The sequence below is a fragment of the Zalophus californianus genome, chromosome 1 (assembly GCF_009762305.2).
Source record: "Zalophus californianus isolate mZalCal1 chromosome 1, mZalCal1.pri.v2, whole genome shotgun sequence".
Lineage (NCBI taxonomy): Eukaryota > Metazoa > Chordata > Mammalia > Carnivora > Otariidae > Zalophus > Zalophus californianus.
Window position 1 is genome coordinate 92,703,118 of NC_045595.1, and position 22,635 is coordinate 92,725,752.

Below are 22,635 nucleotides of genomic sequence, written 5' to 3' on the forward strand. Positions count from 1 at the left end.
GAGATGAAATCATTTAATAAAAGTAAAATACTTAGAACTATGCCTGGCACCTACTAAACCTTCCATAAATGTTTACTATTATAATCTTCTAATTAAATGCCATCAATCTAAACATTTACAGATAATACAGCAGAAAAAAACTGCTTTACTACAACTGTGAAAGAATGTTCGTAGACGATAATATTGAATATACAAAAGACAATATAATGAATATATGTGTATCCACTATTCAGTTAAGAAATAAAATATTATAGTTGAAACTTCCTGTATACCTCTTACTGATGCATCTCCCTCCCAAAGAGTATATGACTATTCTTGGTTCAATGACTACCATTCTCTTCTCTCTTTATGCTTAAACTTATGTATAGTTTTACATATTTTAGAACTTTACATAAATAGTGTCTTGTAGATATCCTCTCCAACTTGTTTTCACAAACCATGTTTTGCAATTCATACAAACTGATTTATATAGCTCCAAAGCCAATAATTAATTTTAACTGTTCAGTTTTCCTATCTGCATATAGAGAAATTATAAACCATTTATATATTCTCTCACTGGCGGACATTTAGGTTATTTCCATGTTTTTCCTTTTATTAACTGACTGGGTGGCTCAGTCAGTTAAGCGTCTGCCTTCGGCTCAGGTCATGATCCCAGGGTCAGGGGACTGAGTCCAGCATCGGGCTCCTTGCTTAGCGGGAAGCCTGCTTCTCCCTCTGCCTGCTGCTCTCCCTGCTTGTGCTCGCGCTTGCTCTCTCTCTCTTTGGCAAATAAACAAAATCTAAAAAAAAAAAAAAACAACCTACAGAGACTACTGAGTATGGTAACTACATTTAAACACAGTTCAATCATTCTTCTCATTACCACTGGTATTACCATTACAAATACCATTAATATTGAAATTGAGATTATGAGTGTCTAATTCCTAAGGCTAGAGAATGTAAAGGCTTAGCTTTCAGTAGAGAAATCTTGTTCAAAATCTTTATAACCACCTCTATGTTTAAGCCTAACTTCTAATGACTTTTAGTCTTGTTTATTAGATTCTTAAAAGTTATGCTCTTAGAACAAAGATCCTCTCTGTTTGCACTGCCAACATTCTGATACAACTTGTCTTTTTCGAATCACACTCCTTGTCTATTTCAGATGCCAATCTGACCCCTTCCACCTTAACTTTAAAATTTTTTTTTAAAGACAATTTTTTTTAAAGGTTTATTTATTTATTTGACAGAGAGAATGAGATAGAGAGAGAGAGAGCATGAGAGGGGGGAGGGTCAGAGGGAGAAGCAGACTCCCCGCAGAGCGGGGAGCCCTATGCAGGACTCGATCCTAGGACCCCAGGATCATGACCTGAGCCTAAGGCAGACACTTAACCGACTGAGCCACCCAGGCATCCCAGTAACTGGGGTCTTCTACCAACAGCCATATGAGTAAGCCATCTTATAAGAAAGTACTCCAACCCGAGTCAAACTTTCAAAGGCCTGTAGTCTGGACCAAAGTCTTGACTGCAATCCAATGAGATGACTTATGCTAAAACCACCTAGGGAGGCTGCTCCTAAATTCCCGACCCACAGAAATTATGAGATAATAACTGTTCGTTGTTTTGTTTTGCCAAGTTTTGTAATAATTTCTTATATGGCAAAAGATATTATTTTCTACTATTATTGAAGGCCCATACCAATAACTAATCTTTTTCTAGTGTGGTCCATGAATGAGTTCTTCCTTAGTCCAAAGAGCTCAAGTGCATCAGTACTACATATCTGTGATCATCTCTATGCTTACAATGACTTCATTTTGCTCCAAATACAAACAACGATCATTCTTTCAAGCTCCTGTGGTATTAGTTCTGTCATATCCTTTTATTACCAGATACAGCTATCCTGCCCTCTATGAACTAATATTCTATTTCAGTAGATGAAGTGTAAAATAAAAATGCAATATGTTTTGAAATATTCCTCTAATCCTTGATTTTCATATTCAATTTCTTTTTAACACCTTAATCTCTATTTCCAACAGCCTCAGTCCATTTAGAAAAATAATGTTTAACCTGAGATGTTTGGGAGTTTCCAAAGCAAAGATTAAAGTAGGGGGCAAAAAAGTTGGTACAACAGGGGGAAGGTATAAAGGCAATCATAAATGAACTAATTTTCCTAATTCTGGTATAGGGGCCTTGAAATGAATAACTAAAACTGAAGTCAAGATACACTTTACTTTTGAACTCAAAAAGAAAAAAAAAACATAGAAAATAATAATTCTGTGGTAATTAATCCTTTGTTGTAACTCTATTTTATAGCATAAAAAATGATTATGTTCATTCTGAGAAACTTATCTAATTTACTGATCCTCAGAGTTAGTGTGCCTTTTTGGGAGATGTGACCCTTTAATTTAATATCTGGACTTTAAATTTTCATTTTGGATTACTTTCCTGGCAGATGGAATTCAAATTATTTTCTGCTTCCAACAAAATGAAATTTAACTCTAGTGAATTTTAATGAAATGTTTCTTGTACTATTCTTACAGATGCCTTCTTAGTAAGGAAGTAGACTAAACTGCAATATAAATTTTGGAGAGTACCTCTTGGCTAATATGGGCGCTTGACACTTAAAATTATCTCTCACATACAAGGAATCTCACGAGAGCTCTAGAGTGAGAAATAATTACAAGTGCCAAGAAGGCTGCTTTCTAAATTGTAGCACAAAATGAATTCATGTCTCAACCAATTCTGTCACTAATATTTGGCTAAAAAAATTACATTTTTCCAAAACAGAACTACAGAGAATTTTTTTAAAAATAGCCCACGGGAGAAAAGAACAGCCGAAGAATTAGTGAAAAGATATACTATATCCTTTATTAGACCGAGAACAAGAACTTAAGAATAAAGACCTTAACTTACAGAAAGATGATTAAAATAAGTATCTTTAGCAAACGTTAAATATTAAAAAAGGGCAGTACAGGGAACATAGAAGCACACAAATTGATGGAGGGAAGAAGATGGGGTCAAGGAAGGCTTCTATGAGGCGGCCCATGTTTAAAAGCAGACCTGAAGAGCTGAAACGCTCCTGTTTGCTAGTTAAATCCAGATCTTTCACTTAATTATTTCAGAATAATCAGAGTTACTTAAAATGCTTTAGAAATGTAATAGCTTTATAATAAACAATTGGAATGTTTTCCATCTCATTTTTGTTGCACTATCTATTAGTGAAAATAGTGACAAAATACACAGAAAGGCATTGCTTCAATGAGTCTCATACAGAGCAGGTGACATGGCTCTCTGCTACCCTGCATTACTCCTTAATATTTTACTATTAACAGAAGTTGAGGCATAAGATTAAAAGTTGAATGTCAAGAATACATTAACAAGAACAATATCTTTAATTTATATTCACATTTAACTATCAACCTGACACACAGGTTAGGTCAAAAAAGAAATATAAGGAAGATGACTAAAATTTAAAAATGGCCATTTGCTCAGAATAATTCATACCACAGTATTGTGTAAGAATTGCTCTGAAGACATTAATTCTAAAATGTTACACTATAGTATGAAAAGGTCAAAGACAACTAGAAAACAACATTTTTCATTTTTCAAAATTGTTAAAATCTTTCCTAAGTTACCTCTTTTCCCATCATTCATTCTTATGGCCTAATAACTTTTTAACTCTTTACCATCACTGAAATAACAGACACTCTTTCCTTTTTGGTAGCTTTTAAGACTTCCTCATAATCTTTGGTGTTATGTACTTTGATTATAGTATGTCTAGACATGAAATATTTTTCTTACCCTCAACACTTGTTAAGTCTTTCCAATCTGACAATTCTATTTTTTAACCAATTTTATAAAATTTCAGTTATCTCATTAATACTACTTCTTTCCAATACTTCTCTTTTCTTTTGAAATCCTATGTAAAGGACTTGAAGCCTCTCAAACAATGCCCCATGTATTAGAAATGTTATTACATATCTCCTTTACCTGGATTAATTCCTCAGTATTATATTCTAATTCACTAAATGTCCCTTCAACAGTCTAAGAGTATATCTTGTTCACAGTTTTCTGGCAATCAACCAAAAATAACTGAGAAGCATTTACTCATAAAAAGTTATTAATCTTTGTGTTAAAATGGCAGAAATCTATGGCATTCTGACACGGAATTTTTTTTTTCAATAATTCAATTGGTTGGGGGGGAACCAAGTCCCATTAAATGTAAAATGATTGAAATCCCTTAAGGTTTGTTTAGTAACCACAACAAAATTAAATTAGAAATTAATGACAGAAATTAAGGGAAAGCTCCAAATACTTGAAAATTAAAAGACTTAATATTAATAACCCATGCATAAAAGAAGAAATCACAAAAAAGAAATAAGGAAATAATTTGTATGGAATAAGAATTAAAATACAGCATATCAACAGCCCTGGATGTCCCGAAAGCAGTGCTTTGTGGGAAATTCACAGCTTAAAATGCTAGATAAGGAAGAAGGATATAAGATCAGTAATCTGAGTTTCTATCTTAAGAAACTAGAAAGAGATGAATAAATTAAAACTATAGCAATCAGACGGAAGGAAATAATAAAGATTAAGCAAAAGAATCAATGAAATAAAAAATACATAATGTTAATGAAACAAATGTTCAATCTTTAAAAAAGAGCAATAAAACCGATAAACCTTTAGCTAGACTAACTAAGACAAGAAAGAAAGACGACATAAATTACAAACAAGAAATAAAAACATCACTGCCAATCCTACAGAAGAAATGAAGAGGATAGTGGGGTGCCTGGGTGGCTTAGTCGGTTAAGTGTCCAACTCGTGGTTTCAGCTCAGGTTATGATCTTGTGGTCCTGAGACTGAGCTCCGTGGTGCGGAGTTGGCTTCAGAATCTTTCTCCCTCTGCCCCTTCCCCCTGCTCCTGTGTGCTCTCTCTCTCTAAAATAAATAAATGAAAAAAAAATCCTAAAAAACCTGAAAAGGATTATAAGGAAATACCATGAGCAACACTATGCCATCAGATCTGCAATACATATGAAATGGATATATAGTCTGAAAGACACAAATTACCATAATGAATCAACAAATAGAAAAACTGGGATGGGGGCACCTGGGTGACTCAGTCGTTAAGCTTCTGCCTTCTGCTCAGGTCATGATCCCAGGGTCCTGGGACTGAGCCCCGCATCGGGCTCCCTGCTCCAAGGGAAGCCTGCTTCTCCCTCTCCCACTCCCCCTGCTTGTGTTCCCTCTCTTGCTGTGTCTCTCTCTGTCAAATAAATAAATAAAATTTTTAAAAAGAGAGAGAGAAAGAAAAACTGGGATAGATCTGTTACAAGATGTTTAATCAATAATTGAAAATTGTCACCCAAAAAAACTCTTAGGCTTAAAGGGCTTCACTGGTGAATTCTATCAAATTATAAAAAAGAAATAATACCAATCTTTCATAAATTCTTTCAGAAAATAGAGCAGGGGGAACACTTCCCAGAGTATTTTATAAGGCCAGTAGCTAGATTAATACCCCCCCTTATGACTGTAGACACAAAAATCCTTAACATAATATTAGCAAACTGAATCCAGCAGCATTAAAAAAAAGATTATGTTATCATGATATTATGAATTTCTCCCAGAATGCAAAACTGATCTAATATCTGAAGGTCAATTAATAGAACAAAGGAAAAAGTCTGTATTTTCATCTTAACTGAAACAAAAAAATAAAATCAATCAATCATGATAAAAACAACAAACAAAATTAGACTAGAGGGGAATTTCCTCATCCTGCTAAAGGATATCAATACAAAACTTAAAAGCTAATGACATTAAAGACTGTTTTCCCTTCAGGATCAGAAAAAAATGGAAAGCGTCCTCTCTTACTACTTTTATTCAGTTTTGTACTGGAGATTCTATAGCCAGTGCAAATAAGGTTAAAAAAAGAAAGAAAGTAAAGACATAGAAAAAGTCTTTAGACTTAGAAAGTAATAATAAAAACGGTCTGTATTCACATATGATCGGTATGTGCAAAATATTAAATAACATATAAAAATAAAATCTCAAAACGATACAACAAATGAAAGTATCTTGTAATTCTGGAGGAATATAAAAAAAGAACTGCATTTTTATATATTAATAAGGAATAATCTAGAACCAAAATTAAGAAAATAACTTCATTTACAATAGAATAAAAAGTGAAAACACTTAGAAATAAATTTAATGAAAGTAGTGAGACTTTGCATAAAACATAAAAACAGCTAAGAGAAATTAAAGAATATCTAAAAAACTGAGATAACAATCTCTATTCACAGGTTGGAAGACTCAATACTGTGAAGAATTCAATTCTCTCCGAATTGGTCTACCGAGTCATTATATTCTCCATCAGAATTCCAACAAACTTTTATGTAAAAATTGACAAGCTGACCCTAAAATTTACACAGAAATGCAAAATATCTGTAATTGTCACAATTTTGAAAAAAAAAAAAACAAAGTAGGAGGATTTAACACAACCTAATTTTAAAAGCATACTCTAAAAGACAAATAGTGTATGTTCTACTTATATGTGGAATCTAAAAAAGCCAAACTCATAGAAACAGAGTAGAATGGTGGTTGCCAGGGGCTGGAGGGTGAGAGAAATGGGGAGATGTTAGTTCAAGAGTACAAACTTCCACTTATAAGATGAATAAATTCTGGAGAGCTGATGTATGCATTGTGACTACAGTTAATAAAATTATATTTATTACATACTTGGAAGTTGCTAAGAGAGTAAAACTTAAAAGTAATCACCAAAACAAAAGGTATTTATGCGTGATGACTGAGGTGTTAAGTAACCTTATAGTGGTAATCACTTCACAATATATATGTGAATCAAATCATCATACTGTACAACTTACATATTCTACATCAATTATATCTCAAAGCCTAAAAAAAATTACTCTACAGCTACTATAATCAATATAGATGGTCTGGACAGATCAGAAATTCCAAAATTAATCTTTGCATTTGGGTTCATTTGGTTTTAAAGAAAAGCTCCAAGGAGGGGCACCTTGTTGGCTCGGTCAGTAGAGCATGGGACTCTTAATCTACGGTTTGTGAGTTTGAACCCCATGTTGGACACAGATTATTTAAGAAAAAGGGGCAGGGCTTGGGTGCCTCAGTTAAACGTCCGACTCTTGATCTTAGCTCAGGTCTTGATCTCAGGCTTAGGAGTTAAGCCCCTTGTTGGGCTCCATGCCAGGCCTGAAGCCTACTTAAAAAAACAAAATCCAAAAACTCCAAGGATATTCAACTGGAGGAAGGGAGCATTTCACCAAATGGTGCTTGGACAAATGAATACCTATATGTAAAAAACAGAGGTATACCTTATATCACAACATACACAAAAATTAACTTAAACAATGGTCCATACACTTTTACTTAAAATATTAAGCTATTAAACTTCTAGAATAAAACACAGAAGAAAATCTGGGGTTAGGCAAAATGTTCACAGAGATAATATCAAAAGCAGGTACAAAGAAGAAAAATGGGTAAAAGACTTCATTCAAATTGAAATCTTTTGCTCTTCAAAAGGTATCATTAAGAAAATGAAAACAAAGCCAAAGGCATGAAAAAAATTGCAAATCATTTATGTAATAATGGACTTGTATCAAGCATACAAAAGTACTCTTACAAAATCCCTCTCAATAATGGTAAGAACAGACAAAATCAGTAAAGGATAGAAAAGACTTGAGCACTACCAAATGATTTTGACCTAAAATCAAAAGCACAGTATGTACTTTTTTCCTGAGTAAACAGAACATTTATCAAGATAGACCATAATGTGGGTCTTAAAACAAATCTTAACAAATTTAAAAGCATTCAAATTATACAAAGTATATTCTCTGATTACAATGGAATTATTAGAAATCAGTAACAGAAAGATCTCAGATACTTGTAAACTAAATACACTTCTATATAAACCATAGGTCAAAGAAACAAGTCAAAAAGGAAATTAGAAAGCATTTTGAGATGAACAAAAATGGAAACACAACATACCAAAATTTAGGGGATACAGCTAACGCAGTACTAACAGAGATTTATAGGAGTAAATTCTAATATTAGAAAATAGGCCTTAAATCAATTGCCTCACTTTTTACCTTGAGAAAAAGAGCAAATGAAACCCAAATTAAGCAGAAAAAAGGAATAAATAGAAGATCAGAAATCAATGTAACAGAAAACAGAGTAGAGAAGTTCATTGTAACCAAAATCCCTTTTTTTCTTTCTTTTCAAATTTTTATGTAAATTCTAGTTACCATACAGCACAATATTGGTTTCAGGAGTAGAATGCAGTGATGCATCAATTAATATATAACAAATAGTGTTCATCATAACAAGTACCTTCCTGATACCCATCACTATTCTAACCCATCCTCCACCCACCTCCATCCATAACTCTGTTCTCTTAGACTCTCTTATGGTTTCTCTTTTTTTTCTATTTTCCCCCACCCATATATTCATCCGTTTTGTTTCTTAAATTCCACATATAAGTGAGATCATATGGTATTGTCTCTCAGACTTATTTTACTTAGTACGATACACTCTAGCTCCACCCATATCCTTGCAAATGACAAGATTTCATTCTTTTTATGGCTGTGTAATATTCCATTGTATATATACATACCACTTTTCTTTATCCCTTCATCAGTCAATAGGCATTTGGGCTCTTTCCATAGTTTGGCTACACTGATAATGCTGCTATAAACATCAGGGTGAATGTACCCCTTCAAATCTGTATTTTTGTATCCTTTGGTTAAATACCTGGTAGTAGAATTGCTGGACTGTAGGGAGTTCTATTTTTAACTTTTTGAGGAACCTCCATACTGTTCTCCAGAGTGGCTGCACCAGTTTCCATTCCCACCAACAGTGTAAGAGGGTTCCCTTTGCATCCTAAACAACACCTGTTGTTTCTTGTGCTGTTAATTTTAGCCATTCTGACAGGTGTAAGGTCGTATGTCATCATGGTTTTCATTTGTATTTCCCTGATGATCAGTGATGTTGAGCATCTTTTCATGTGTCTGTTAGCCATCTGGATGTCTTTTTTGAAAAAGTGTCTATTCATGTCTTCTGCTCATTTCTTAACTGGGTTATCTGGATTTGGGTGTTGAGCTTGGTAAGTTCTTTGCAGATTTTGGATACTAACCCTTTATCAGTTATGTTTTTTGCAAATATCTTCTCCCATTTCATAGGCTGCCTTTTAGTTTTGATTGTTTCTGTCGCTATGCAGATTTTTGTCTTGATGAAGTCCAATGGTTCATTTATGCTTTTGTTTCTCTTGCCTCCTGAAACGTATCTAGTACAAAGTTGCTACAACCGAGACCAAAGAGGTTGCTGCCTGTTATTTTCCTCTAGGATTTTGATGGTGTCCTATCTCACGTTTAGGGCTTCCATCCATTTTGAGTTTATGTTTGAGTATGGTATAAGAAAGTGGTCCAGTTTCATTTTTTTGCATGTTGCTGTCCAGTTTTCCCAACAAAATTTGTTGAAGAGACTTTTATCCACTGGAAATATTCTTTTTGGCTTTGTCAAATATTAATTGACCATATAGTTGTGGGTCCATTTCTGGGTTTTCTATTCTGTTCCATTGATCTATGTGTCTATTTTTGTGCCAGTACCATACTATCTTGATGACTACAACTTTGTAATATAGCTTGAAGTCTGGAATCATGATGCCTCTGGTTTTGCTTTTCTTTTTCAAGACTGCTTTGGCTATATGGGGTCTTTTGTGGTTCCATACACATTTTAAGATTGTTTTAGCTCTGGGAAAAATGCTGTTGGTATATTGATAGGGATTGCATTAAATGTGTAGATTGCTTTGGGTAGTACAGACATTTTAACAATGTTTGTTCTTCCAATCCATAAGCATGGAATATTTTCCATTTCTTTGTGTCCTCTTCAATCTCCTTCATAAGTGTTCTATAGTTTTCAAGTGTACAATTTTTACCTCTTTGATTAGGTTTATTCCTAGGTATCTTACTGTTTTTGGTGCAACTGCAAATGGGGTCAACTCCTTGATTTCTTTTTCTGTGTGTTATTAGTGTATAGAAATGCAACAGATTTCTGTACATTGATTTTATATCCTGCGACTTTGCTGAATTTGTGTATGAGTTCTAGCAACTTTTTGGTGGAGTCCTTTGGGCTTTCAAAACAGAGTATTACATCATCTACAAAGAGAGTTTGACTTCTTCCTTGCCATTTCTATGCCTTTTATTTCTTTTTGTTGTCTGACTGCTGAGGCTAAGACTTTCAGTACTATGTTAAATAGTAATGGTAAGAGAGGATATCCCTGTCTTATTCCTAACTGTAGAAGAAAAGCTCTGTTTTTCCCCATTGAGGATATTAGCTATGGGTCGTTTGTATATGGCCTTTATAACACTGAGGTTTGTTCTATCTATCTCTACTTTATTGAGTTTTTTTTTTTAAGATTTTCAGAGAGAGCAAGAGAGCGCATGAGCAGGGGGGAGGGGCGGAGGGCGAAGGAGAAGCAGACTCCCTGTGAGCTGGGCAATGTGGGGCTTGATCCGAGGACTCTGGGATCGTGACCTGAACTGAAGGTAGACACATAACCCACTGAGCCACCCAGGTGCCCCTTGTTGAGGTTTTTTTTTTTTTTTTTTATCAAGAATGGATGCTGTTGGGGTGCCTGGGTAGCTCCATCAGTTAAGTGACTGCCTTAGGCTCAGGTCATGATCCCAGGGGCCTGGGATCAAACCATGTATCAGGCTCCTTGCTCAGCAAGGGCCTGCTTTTCCCTCTCCCTCTGCCCTGCCCCTTCTCATGCTCATGTGCTCTCTAAATAAATAAAAATCTTAAAAAAAAAAAAAGAATGGATGCTGTATTTTGTCAAATACTTTCTCTGCATCTATTGAGAGAATCATATGGGTTTTTTTTTTTAAGATTTTATTTATTTGACAGAGAGGGCAAGAGCAGGAATACAAGCAGGGGGAGTGGAGAGGGAGAAGCAGGCTTCCCGCCAAGCAGGGAGCCTGATGTGGGGCTTAATCTCAGGACTCTGGGATCATGACCTGAGCTGAAGGCAAACGCTTAATGACTGAGCCACTCAGGTGCCTGAAAGGATCATATGGTTCTTATGCTTTCTTTTATTAATGTGGTATATCATGTTGATTGATTTATGAATACTGAATCTCTCCCACAGCCCAAGTATAAATCCTATTTGATCATGGTGAATAATTCTTTTGAGGTAGTTGGATATGATTTGCTAGTATACCGCTGAGAATTTTTGCATTCATGTTAATCAGGTATACTGGCTGGTAATTTGCCTTTTTAATGGGGTCTTTGGTTTTTGAATGAGGGTAATGCTGGCCTTGTAGAAGGAGTTTAGAATGGAGTTTCCATTTTTTTTTAAGATTTATTTTTTTATTTTAGAGAAAGAGAGAGAGTGAGCACATGAGTGGGGGGAAGGACAGAGAAAGGGAGAGAGAAGCAGACTCCCTGCTGAGTGTGGAGGCTGATGCCAGGCTCAAGATCCCAGAAACCTGAGATCATGACCCGAACCAAAACTAAGTCAGATGCTTAAACCAACTGAACCACCCGGGTGCCCCCTCCATTTCTATTTTTTGGAATACTTTGAGAAGAATAGGTATTAAACTCTTCTTTAAATTTCTGGTAGAATTCCCCTGTGAAGCTATCTGATGCCACACTTTCATTTGTTGGGAGATTTTTGATTACCTGATTCAATTTCTTTGCTGGTTATGTTCAGATTTTCTATTTCTTCCTTTTTCAGTTTTGGTAATTTGTGTGTTTCTAGGAATTCGTCCATTTCTTCCAGATACCCCAGTTTGTTAGCATATAATTTTTCATAACATTCTCTTATGATTATTTGTATTTCTGTGGTGTTGGTTGTGATCTTTCACTTGTGATTTTATTTGGGTCTGTTGTCTTTTCTGTTTTAAAAGTGTGGCTAGGAGTTTATCAATTTTATTAATTCTTTGAAAAAACCAGCTCTTAGTTTCATTGTTCTACTGTATTTTTTGTTTCTGTATCATTTATTTCTGCTCTAATCTTTACTATTTCCCTACTTCTGCTGGCTTTAGGATTAATTTGCTGTTCCTCTTCTAGCACCTTTAGGTGTAAGGTTAGGTTGTATAACTGAGACTTTTCTTGCTTTTTCATGTAGGCCTGTATTACAGTATACTTCCCTCTTAGGACTGACTTTGCTGAATCCCAAAGATTTTGGACTGTTATGTTTTCATTTTCATTTGTTTCCATGTACTTTTTAAAATTTTTTAAATTTCCTGGTTAACCCGTTCATTCTTTAGTAGGCTATTCTTTAACCTCCATGTATTTGTGGTCTTTCCAAATTTTTTCTTGTGGTCGACTTTCATAGCATTTTGGTCTGAAAATATGCATAGAATGATCGTGATCCGGGGCGCCTCGGTGGCTCAGTCATTAAGCGTCTGCCTTCAGCTCAGGTCATGATCCCGGGGTCCTGGGATCGAGCCTCACATCGGGCTCCCTGCTCCGCAGGAAGCCTGCTTCTACCTCTCCCGCTTTCTCTGCTTGTGTTCCCTCTCTCGCTGTCTCTCTCTCTGTCAGATAAATAAAATCGTAAAAAAAAAAAAAAAAAAAAAAGAATGATTGTGATCCTTTTGTACTTGTTGAGGGCTGATCTGTGAGCCAGTATGTGATCTATTCTAAAAAATGTTCTGTGTGCACTCGAAAACAATGTGTTCTGCTGCTCTAGGAATAAATGTTAAGTCCATTTGGTCCAGTGTGTCTTTCAAAGCCCCTGTTTTCTTGTTGATTTTCTGCTTAGATGATCTGTCCATTGCTGTAAGTGGGGTGTTGTAGTCCCCTACTATTAGTGTATTATTATCAATGAGTATCTTTATGTTTATTATTAATTCATTTATATATTTGGGTACTCCCAAGTTGGGGGCAAAGGACAAATCTCTCACACTGTTGGTGGGAATGCAAGCTGGTGCAGCCACTCTGGAAAACAGTATGGAGGTTCTTCAAAGAGCTGAAAATGGAGCTACCCTACTCTGGCAGAGCAATTGCACTACTAGGTATTTACCCCAAACATAGAAATGTAGTGATCTGAAGGTGCACCTGCAAATCAATGTTTATAGCACCAATGTCCACAGTAGCCAAACTATGGAAACAGCCCAAGTGTCTGTCAACTGATGAATGGATAAATAAGATGTGTGTGTGGGGTGTGTGTGTTTGTGTGTATGAATGGAATACAACTCAGCCATCAAAAAAATGAAATCTTGCCATTTGCAACAATGTGGATGGAACTAGAGAATATTATCCCTAAGTGAAATAAGTCAATCAGAGAAAGGCAATTATCATATGATCTTGATCATATACAGAATTTAAGAAACAAAACAGAGGATCTTAAGGGAAGAGAGGAAAAAAATGTAACAAGATGAAATTGGAGAAGGGGACAAACCATAAGACACTCTTTATCAAAGGAAACAGTAAGAGGGTTGATGGAGGGAAAGGGGGTTGGGGGATTGAGTGATAGACATTAAGGAGGGCACGTGATATAATGAGCACTGGGTGTTATGTAAGACTAAAGAATCACTGAATTCTACCTCTGAAACTAATAATACACTATATGTTAACTAACTGAATTTAAACAAAAAAATTTTACAAAAGAGAAAAACAAAAAAACAAAACAATTAAAAAAAGAAAAAAGAAGCTAATACTTTATGTGGAAAACCCAAACTCCACCCCAAAACTGCTAGAACTCATACAGGAATTCAGTAAAATGGCAGGATATAAAATCAATGCACAGAAATCAGTGGCATTCCTAATACACCAACAACAAGACAGAAGAAAGAGAAATTCAGGAGTCGATCCCATTTACAATAGCACCCAAAACCATAAGATACCTAGGAATAAATCTAACCAAAGAGGCAAAGAATCTGTACTCAGAAAACTATAAAATACTCATTAAAGAAATTGAAGAAGACACAAAGAATTGGAAAAACGTTCCATGCTCATGGACTGGAAGAACAAATATTGTGAAGATGTCAATGCTACCTAGAACAATCTACACATTCAATGCAATTCCTATCAAAATACCATCAACTTTTTTCAAAGAAATGGAGCAAATAATCTTAAAATTTGTATGGAGCCAGAGAAGACCCCGAATAGCCAGAGGAATGTTGAAAAAGAAAAGCAAAGCTGGTGGCATCACAATTTCGGACTTCAAGCTCTATTACAAAGCTGTCATCATCAAGACAGCATGGTACTGGCACAAAAACAAACACATAGATCAATGGAACAGAATGGAGAGCCCAGAAATGGACCCTCAACTCTATGATCAACTCATCTTCGACCAAGCAGGAAAGAATGTCCAATGGAAAAAAGACAGTCTCTTCAACAAATGGTGATGAGAAAATTGGACAGCCACATGTAGAAGAATGAAACTGGACCATTTCCTTACACCACACACAGAAATATACTCTAAATGGTTGAAAGACCTAAATGTGAGACAGAAGTCCATCAAAATCCTAAAGGAGAACACAGGCAGCAACCTTTTGACCTCAGCCGCGCAACTTCTTCCTAGAAACATAGCCAAAGGCAAGGGAAGCAAAGGCAAAAATGAACTATTGGGACCTCATCAAGATAAAAAGCTTTTGCACAGCAAAAGAAACAGTCCACAAAACCAAAAGACAACTGACAGATTGGGAGAAGATATTTCCAAATGACGTATCAGATAAAGGGCTAGTTATCCAAAATCTACAAAGAACTTATCAAACTCAACACCCAAAGAACAAATGATCCAATCAAGAAATGGGCAGAAGACATGAACAGACATTTTTCCAAAGAAGACATCCAAATGGCCAACAGACACATGAAAAAGTGCTCAACATTGCTCGGCATCAGGGAAATCCAAATCAAAACCTCAATGAGATACCACCTCACACCAGTCAGAATGGCTAAAAGTAGCAAGGCAGGAAATGACAGATGTTGGCGGGGATGTGGAGAAAGGGGAACCCTCCTACACTCTTGGTGGGAATGCAAGCTGGTGTAGCCACTCTGGAAAACAGTATGGAGGTTCCTCAAAAAGTTGAAAATAGAGCTACCCTATCACCCAGCAATTACACTACTGGGTATTTACCCCAAAGATACAAATGTAGGGATCCAAAGTGGTATGTGTACCCCTATGTTTATAGCAGCAACGTCCACAATAGCCAAACTATGGAAAGAGCCAAGATGTCCATCGACAGATGAATGGATAAAGAAGAAGTGGAATATTATGCAGCCATGAAAAGGAATGAAATCTTGTCATTTGCAACGATGTGGATGGAACTGGAGGGTATTATGCTCAGCAAAATAAGTTGATCAGATAAAGACATGTATCCTATGACCTCACTGATATGAGGAATTCTTAATCTCAGGAAACAAACTGAGGGTTGCTGGAGTGGTAGGGGGTGGGAGGGATGGGGTGGCTGGGTGATAGACATTGGGGAGGGTATGTGCTATGGTGAGTGCTGTGAATTATGTTAAGACTGTTGAATCACAGACCTGTACCTCTGAAACAAATAATACATATGTTAAAAAAAAAAAAAGATAGCAGGAGGGGGAGAATGAAGGGGAGGAAATTGGAGGGGGAGACAAACCATGAGAGACTATGGACTCTGAGAAACAAACTGAGGATTCTAGGGGGGAGGGGGGTGGGGGGATGGGTTAGCCTGGTGATGGGTATTAAAGAGGGCACGTACTGCATGGAGTGTTATATGCAAACAGTGAATCATGGAACACTACATCAAAAACTAATGATGTATGTATGGTGACTAACCTAACATAATAATTTAAAAAAAGAAAGGAAGCTAGATCCTATTTCTCCCAGAGCTGAAGCTTTCCAGCACTCTATGATCAGTAGACTTGATGCAGGAAGGGGTTTGTGCTGTTCTTCTTGGGGAGAGGCCCGGTACTCTGATTCTCAGGGGGGACTTGACCTAGTGGAGATGTACTTGTAAATGCAGGGGGCCAGGGCTTGGTTTACATGGCTCAGGCCTCCCCTTGGTGGCACTGTTTTTCTCACTGAGGTTGGTCAGTGCTTGTGGGTGTGGGGTGGAAATGGCTTTACCCTGCTCTCTAGTTTCAGGAGAGGGGAGCTCATGCCAGCCACTCCTGAGGAAGCCCTTATAGGCGAGCAAACAATCACCCTCCTGTGTGTCCCCAGCTTCCATCAGATACCATCAGCCTGTCTGTGACTGAGCTCTCCACATCCCAGGTGGCACCACACTCCTGTGTTTTACCTCAGGTGAGGTTGTGTTTTAAAACTCCAAACTTCAGAGACCACCCTCCCTCCCCCACAGAGACCTGTGCTGATCCTCTGTGGGAGGTCTTGTGCTCTGGCCAGTGCTGGCTTGTCCCAGAAAATAGTCGGCTGACCCATGCAGCAGTTAGGAATTTATGGTAAATGGGAGCACAAATCTGGAGCCAAGGTTTGCTGCTCTGACTGGTGTCTTTGTTCCTATGCTGGGGAAGGGGGCAGCTCAATGGCACCTCTACCAAATGCACTCCACGTAGGGAAACTTTCTCCCTGTGTGACCCAGGGTATCTTCAGATCATGCTGCCTGCTCATGGGTCTCCACTGTCCTTTCCCACAGGAGCACCACTAAGGCAGGCATTACTCTTCTGGTGACAAGCTTCAAAAATATCAGATTTTACGCTCTGCTGCTTATAATACCTTGCAGTAGTTTCCATAAGCAGGGACCCCTCCCCCCTGCAGCACCCATAGTTCTTATATCCCCCCAATCAACTCTTCACAGCTCCTACCTTCCATGATTCTACTTTTAAGACTTGCAGTTCTGTTCTCTCAGTCCTCAGATTAATTTCTTGGGTGTTCATAATGATTTGATATTTATCTAGCTGTGTTCAAGGGAGGAGGTAAACTTAAGGTCCCCCTATTCCTTCACCATCTTAACTTCTCCTCCCCAAATCTCAATTTTTAAGAAAAATAAATACAATTGATAAAGGGATGTGAAACCACCAATATTTTACCTTTTTAAAAATTTTATTTATTTATTTGGCAGAGAGAGAGAGAGCACAAGCGGCGGCGGCGGGAGGCAGGCAGAGGGAGAAGCATGCTTCCCGCTGAGCAGGGAGCCCGATGCAGAGCTCGATCCCAGGACCCTGGGATCATGACCTGAGCTGAAGGCAGATGCTTAACCGACTGAGCCACCCAGGGGCCCCTGAAACCACCAATATTATGAACAACTTTATGCTGATAGTTGTGGAATATAATTTAATAACTAAGATCAATGTATTATTTTCTTGTAAGATATAAAATGAACAGCCTTGCATCTATTAAATTTGCACTTAAAAAATCCCTACAAGGAAAATTCTAGGCCCCAATGGTATAATACCTATCTGAAGAAAAATAGTAACAATACTATTAAACTCTTCCAGAAAAATTAAAAAGGAGAGAATATACTGCAACTCATTCAACAAAGCCAGCATTACATTGGTTCAAAAGCAGTCAGAGACATTTGATAAAAACAAAAAGTTAAGAGATATATCTCTCTTGAACAAAGAAGCAAAATTCTTAGGAAAATTCAGGAAATCATATGCAATATATAGAAAGAATAATATTATCAGGACGATGAGGGTTTTATCTCAAGAATTCAACCAATTTAATTCATATTAACAGTCTTAAAGCAGAAAAACTGCATATACTGATCTCAACAGGTGTAGAAAAGCATTTGACAAAATCCAAGATCCATTTCTAATTAAAAGTCTCAGAAAATGAGGAATAGAAGCGAAATTTCCTCAACCTGATAAAGGGCATCTACGAAAAACTTACATTTAACAGTCTTAATGATGAAAGACTAATTTTGCTTAGTGAAAAAAGTCAGATAAAGACAAAAATAACAAAAATCACGAGCAAATACTATATAATTCCATTTCTACGAAATCCTTAAAAATGTAAACAAATCCGTTAGCAAATTAATAATGCTTGAGGATGGAGGTGGGAGAGAGACTGGCAGAAAGCAAGGTTGGGAGGAATTACAAAATGGCAAGAGAAAACTTTTGAGGATGATGGATATATTCATTATCTTGCCTGTCATAGTTCTACAGTTGTATATATTTCAAAACTCATCAACTTATGCACTTAACTGTGTCTGATACCAACTCTGCATTCCTGGGCCCAATTTGAATGTGGGGCATGGGTTTCCCCTGCACACACACACACACACACCAACAATATCTGTTAGTTTCTGAGAATTCAGCTCAATTCTGATACTATCTACCTGGGCACAGGTTAAGGGCTCAGTCCTACAAGACTGCCCCCCACATTAGATGGCAGTCTCAAGCCCCAGGCTTTTTGTTGCCTGTGGTTCTAACCTATGGGCTACAGATTGGAGGTTCCAATCACCTGCTCCTTAGGTTCTTTTTTGTTTTTAAGATTTATTTATTTGAGAGGGAGAGACAGAGAGAGAGAGAGAGAGAATCACCAGCAGACTCTGTGCTGACCATGGAGCCCAACTCAATCTCACCACCCTGAGCTGAAACCAAGAATCAGATGCTTAACTAACTATGCCACCCAGGCACCCCCTCTTTTGGTTATTTTTATATGCTAGAGTGGCTCATAGAACTCAGGGAAACAATTACATTTACCAATTCATTAAAGAATGTGATAAAAAATTTGAATCAACAGCCAGATGAAGAGATACGCAAGGCAATGCATGGGAAAGGGGAGCAGAGCTTTCAAACCCTCTTCAGGTGTGCTACTCTCCTCACATCTTCATGTGTTCAACAACCCAGAAGTTCTCTGAACCCCATCCTTGGGGTTTTTATGGAGGGTTCACTGCATATTCATGATTAACTAAGTCAGTGCTGTCAGCTGATTCAACCTCCAGCCCCTCTCCACTCCCCAGAGGCTGGGGGATAGGACTGAAGTTCCAAATGACCAAATATATATTTCTTATAAACACTGTAACACCGTGTAATTGTTTTATGAAAATTATACCTCTATAAAGTTGTAATTAAAAAAAAAAAAGACTGCATGACAGGTATGTGGAAGTTCTTGCTTTTTTAAAAAATTTTTCAGGGGGCACCTGGGTGGCTCAGGCTGTTAAGCATCTGCCTTCAGCTCAGGTCATGATCTCAGGGTCCCGGGATTGAGCCCCACATCGGGTTCCCTGCTCACTGGGCAGTCTGCTTCTCCCTCTCCCCTGTACTTACGTGCACTCACACTCTCTCAAATAAATAAAATCTTTTAAAAAAAATTTAAAAATTGTGAATTTTTCAATACTTCACTGAATGTGTAGTTCATGCAAAAAAGAGTATATGAAACTCCGAACACTCCATACTCGAAGTACAGGTCTTGGGCCTATTTTTTTTTAAGGCGAAATAAAGTGTTTTTCAGATAAATAAAAATTAAAAAATAGGCTGAAGTAAAATGGTAACAGATAGAAACTCAGGTATGAGGAGATCTGGATATGGTAAATTTATAAATATAAAAAATTCTGTTTTCTTATTTTTAAGTTTCCTAGAAAGACAGGTGGCTTTTATTTTTCTAATTGGTTGAACTAGTTCCCCAAATCCCAAATATCTCCAACTTTAGGGTGTGTGTGTGTGTGTGTGTGTGTGTGTGTGTGTGTGTGGTGTGTAGTATGTGTCCCTAATATCTCCAACTTTAGGGTGTGTGTGTGTGTGTGTGTGTGTGTGTGTGTGTGTGGTGTGTAGTATGTGTCCCTATCAGGCTGTACAGTCTCTCTATCTTTTTTTAATCAGCTATTAGATTGTGTGTGTGTGTGTGTGTGTGTGTGTGTGGTGTGTAGTATGTGTCCCTATCAGGCTGTACAGTCTCTATCTTTTTTTAATCAGCTATTAGATTTTCCCAGTCTATTTTTATCTTCCAGTTTTTCCTAAAAGTTCCATTACCATTAAGGAAGTTAAGTGCAAGTTTATTAAACTTGCCTAAATTTCCTAATAATAAAGAAGATAACCACAAATTACTAGATAACAATAAGCTATTCTCTGGGTTGTTCAGTAGTGCACCGTATTTTTTTTTCTTCTTGCTGTTTGACCCCCTTCACCCATTTCTCCCACCCATCCTGCCTCTGGCAACCACCAATCTGTTCTCTGTATCTATGAGCTTGTTTTTTTGTTTTAAGATTCCACATATATCACCACAATATTTGTCTTTCTCTGCCTGACTGATTTTACTTAGCATAATGCTCTTGAGGTCCATCTATATTGTTGCAAATGGCAAGATTTCATTTTTTTTAATGGTTGAATAATATTCCGTTGTATATATACAATTTCTTTATCCATTCATTCATCTATAGGTTGTTTTTATATCTTGGCTACAGTAAATAATGCTCAATGAACATGGGGGTGCATATATCTTTTTGAGTTAGTTTTCTCTTCTTCTTTAAATAAATACCAAGAAGATCAAAAGATCCTTTTATGTTTTGAATTAAAACAAAATGTTTAAGTTAAAATATCAAAGCTATATTTCTTCCTTTTTAAAGAACGGACTTCCCTGTTTTAACTAACTTTAAATTAACTGGCCAATTAAAATCTCAAATGTGTCTAAAAACAGTTTTTCTATTATTGGTGTCTATCTACCTAAACATATCATATCATGCCTAATTAACAGAAGATAACAAGTATATGTATATGATTCATTAATTCTCTGTGAAATATGCTGTTTAAAAGTTCAGAGAAAGACAAACTAAGCTTGTTTGTCATGGAATATGACAAAAATACTTTGCAAATGCTTTGCTTCTATTTTCATCTATATAGCTGAAGGTAAAAAAGAGCTGTTGATTATTTACAGAGGTGCCCTTTTCTGTCAACTTTTATCTTCACAGGGGTATTTTTAAAAGACTGTTGATTAATCTGACCATAGAACAAGGTTGAGTATCACAGGACAGGAAGTAGAACATTAAATTTTTTTTTCAAATATCAAGACAATCACATTTTATTAAGGCCATATTAATTTAATAATATCATATTAATTAGTATTCCATAAGTACCAATGTAAGTACACTGAATTCCTCTAACAGTATATGTTCTGAATTTGCAAGAGTGTGGCAGTGGTACAATCTCCTCCACAACAACAGTATGATATTTATTTAGCCTTTATAGCCAAAGCTATTTTCCAGAAAACAAAACAAATAGTTTCATATTTTTATAATTACCTAGGACTACAAAGAAGCAATAAATTATTTAAGTTAAAAATCTAAGGTAATTTATAAAATCCCTTACCGGTATCTATGAACAAATATACCCTTAAAAATAGAGTTCATCATATTTTCAATTTCATCCTGGTTTTCCTGTAGCTGAAATGAAAGGAAAAAAAATTAAATCCTGATTTCATTTGAAATGTACAGTTTCAGTTATTTTTAATTCCTGGTTCTTCTCATTCTTGGTAATTATCAATCCTTTTTCTCACTTATTATTCAACAGATGTCGGAAATTACGGTTACTCTTGCATTACTTCAACAGCTTTACTATACTGACTTTAGAACCTCTTTGTCTCTCTTTACATAAACACACAATTACTAACAAGGAGTGGTGTGGCTAACTGTGGCAAGATTCCAATCCCTAAAATTTTACCTGGTTTGGGAAGAAGCCTCAATTTCTATACCTCTTCCAACAATGTCAGGTCCCTGGCTTGTTTTGCCTCCCTTGGTAACAGGTCAGCCTTGATTATATTTGCCACTGTAAAAGAAACTTACTATTCTACCTAAAGTATCCAAATATTACTCTGCATCTGTTTAGTCCATAACTGAGAGTAAGCCAAGTTCCCAGCATAGAAGGCATAGAAGATAGGAAGGATCCTCGCCATTAGTGGTGGAATGCAGCAACAAAATAAAACAGTACAGAAATGATAAAAAAATCAGGCATTACTACTGATTAGAGTTAAAGTTTGAGCTTATTCACTGCTCAACAGGAATAAAAGCACTGATACAAAATTATATTCCAAGTGATATTTCTTATTACACTTTGTTCTGTGGTAATACTCTGTGAAATATTTGCTTTTATTACATGCAAGAATGTGAGAATAAAATTCCTTCTGACTTAACTCTTTTGCTGTATGCTTTATTTCAGGTTTATGGAAATAAGATTGGGAATACTTACACAGTAAATCATTCAAATTACTGCAACTTACTGTAAGTTTTAAAAATTACCTTTGCTGCATTTATTATATAAAAAAATTACTTTATAAGAGGCATACACTTTGGTAAGTAGTACTTACTGATGCACAGTTCCAAAATTTATTTTCACAATATTTCAAGTACGGTATATATTATGATTTTAACTGTGTTCCTTGGAAATTCATATGATGAAGTCCTGATGCCCCAGTACACCTCAAACCTTATTTGAAAATAGGACTGTGGCAGATGTAATTAGTTAAGATGGGGTCATTCTGGAGTAGGGTGGGCCCCAAATCCAATATGATTGGTGTCTTTATAGAAAGGAAAATTTTAGAGACAGACACATGGAATTCATGGAGAAACTGGAGTTATCTTCAACTTCTAGCTTACAGAAATGTGAGCTATTAATTTCTGTTCTTTAAGCCACTCAGTTTGTACTGTTATAGCAGCCCTAACACCCTAATACAGTATGGGTAATAATTTAGGCATAAGTTTGCTGCTTCCTGTTGCCTATTATAACCCATTATTTATTGATAATT

At 36.4% G+C, this 22,635-nt stretch overlaps 1 protein-coding gene across 3 annotated transcripts in view; it reads right to left on the bottom strand.

The window, feature by feature from the left end:
* The window catches only part of STAG1 (stromal antigen 1), a 419,741-nt gene that overhangs the window by 135,846 nt on the left and 261,260 nt on the right, over positions 1-22,635 (bottom strand). For all 3 annotated transcript variants that reach the window (XM_027584268.2, XM_027584270.2, XM_027584269.2), the window contains one exon: positions 21,204-21,277. In XM_027584268.2, the coding sequence (XP_027440069.1) occupies positions 21,204-21,277 (74 nt within the window). The remainder of the gene's footprint in view (positions 1-21,203; positions 21,278-22,635) is intronic.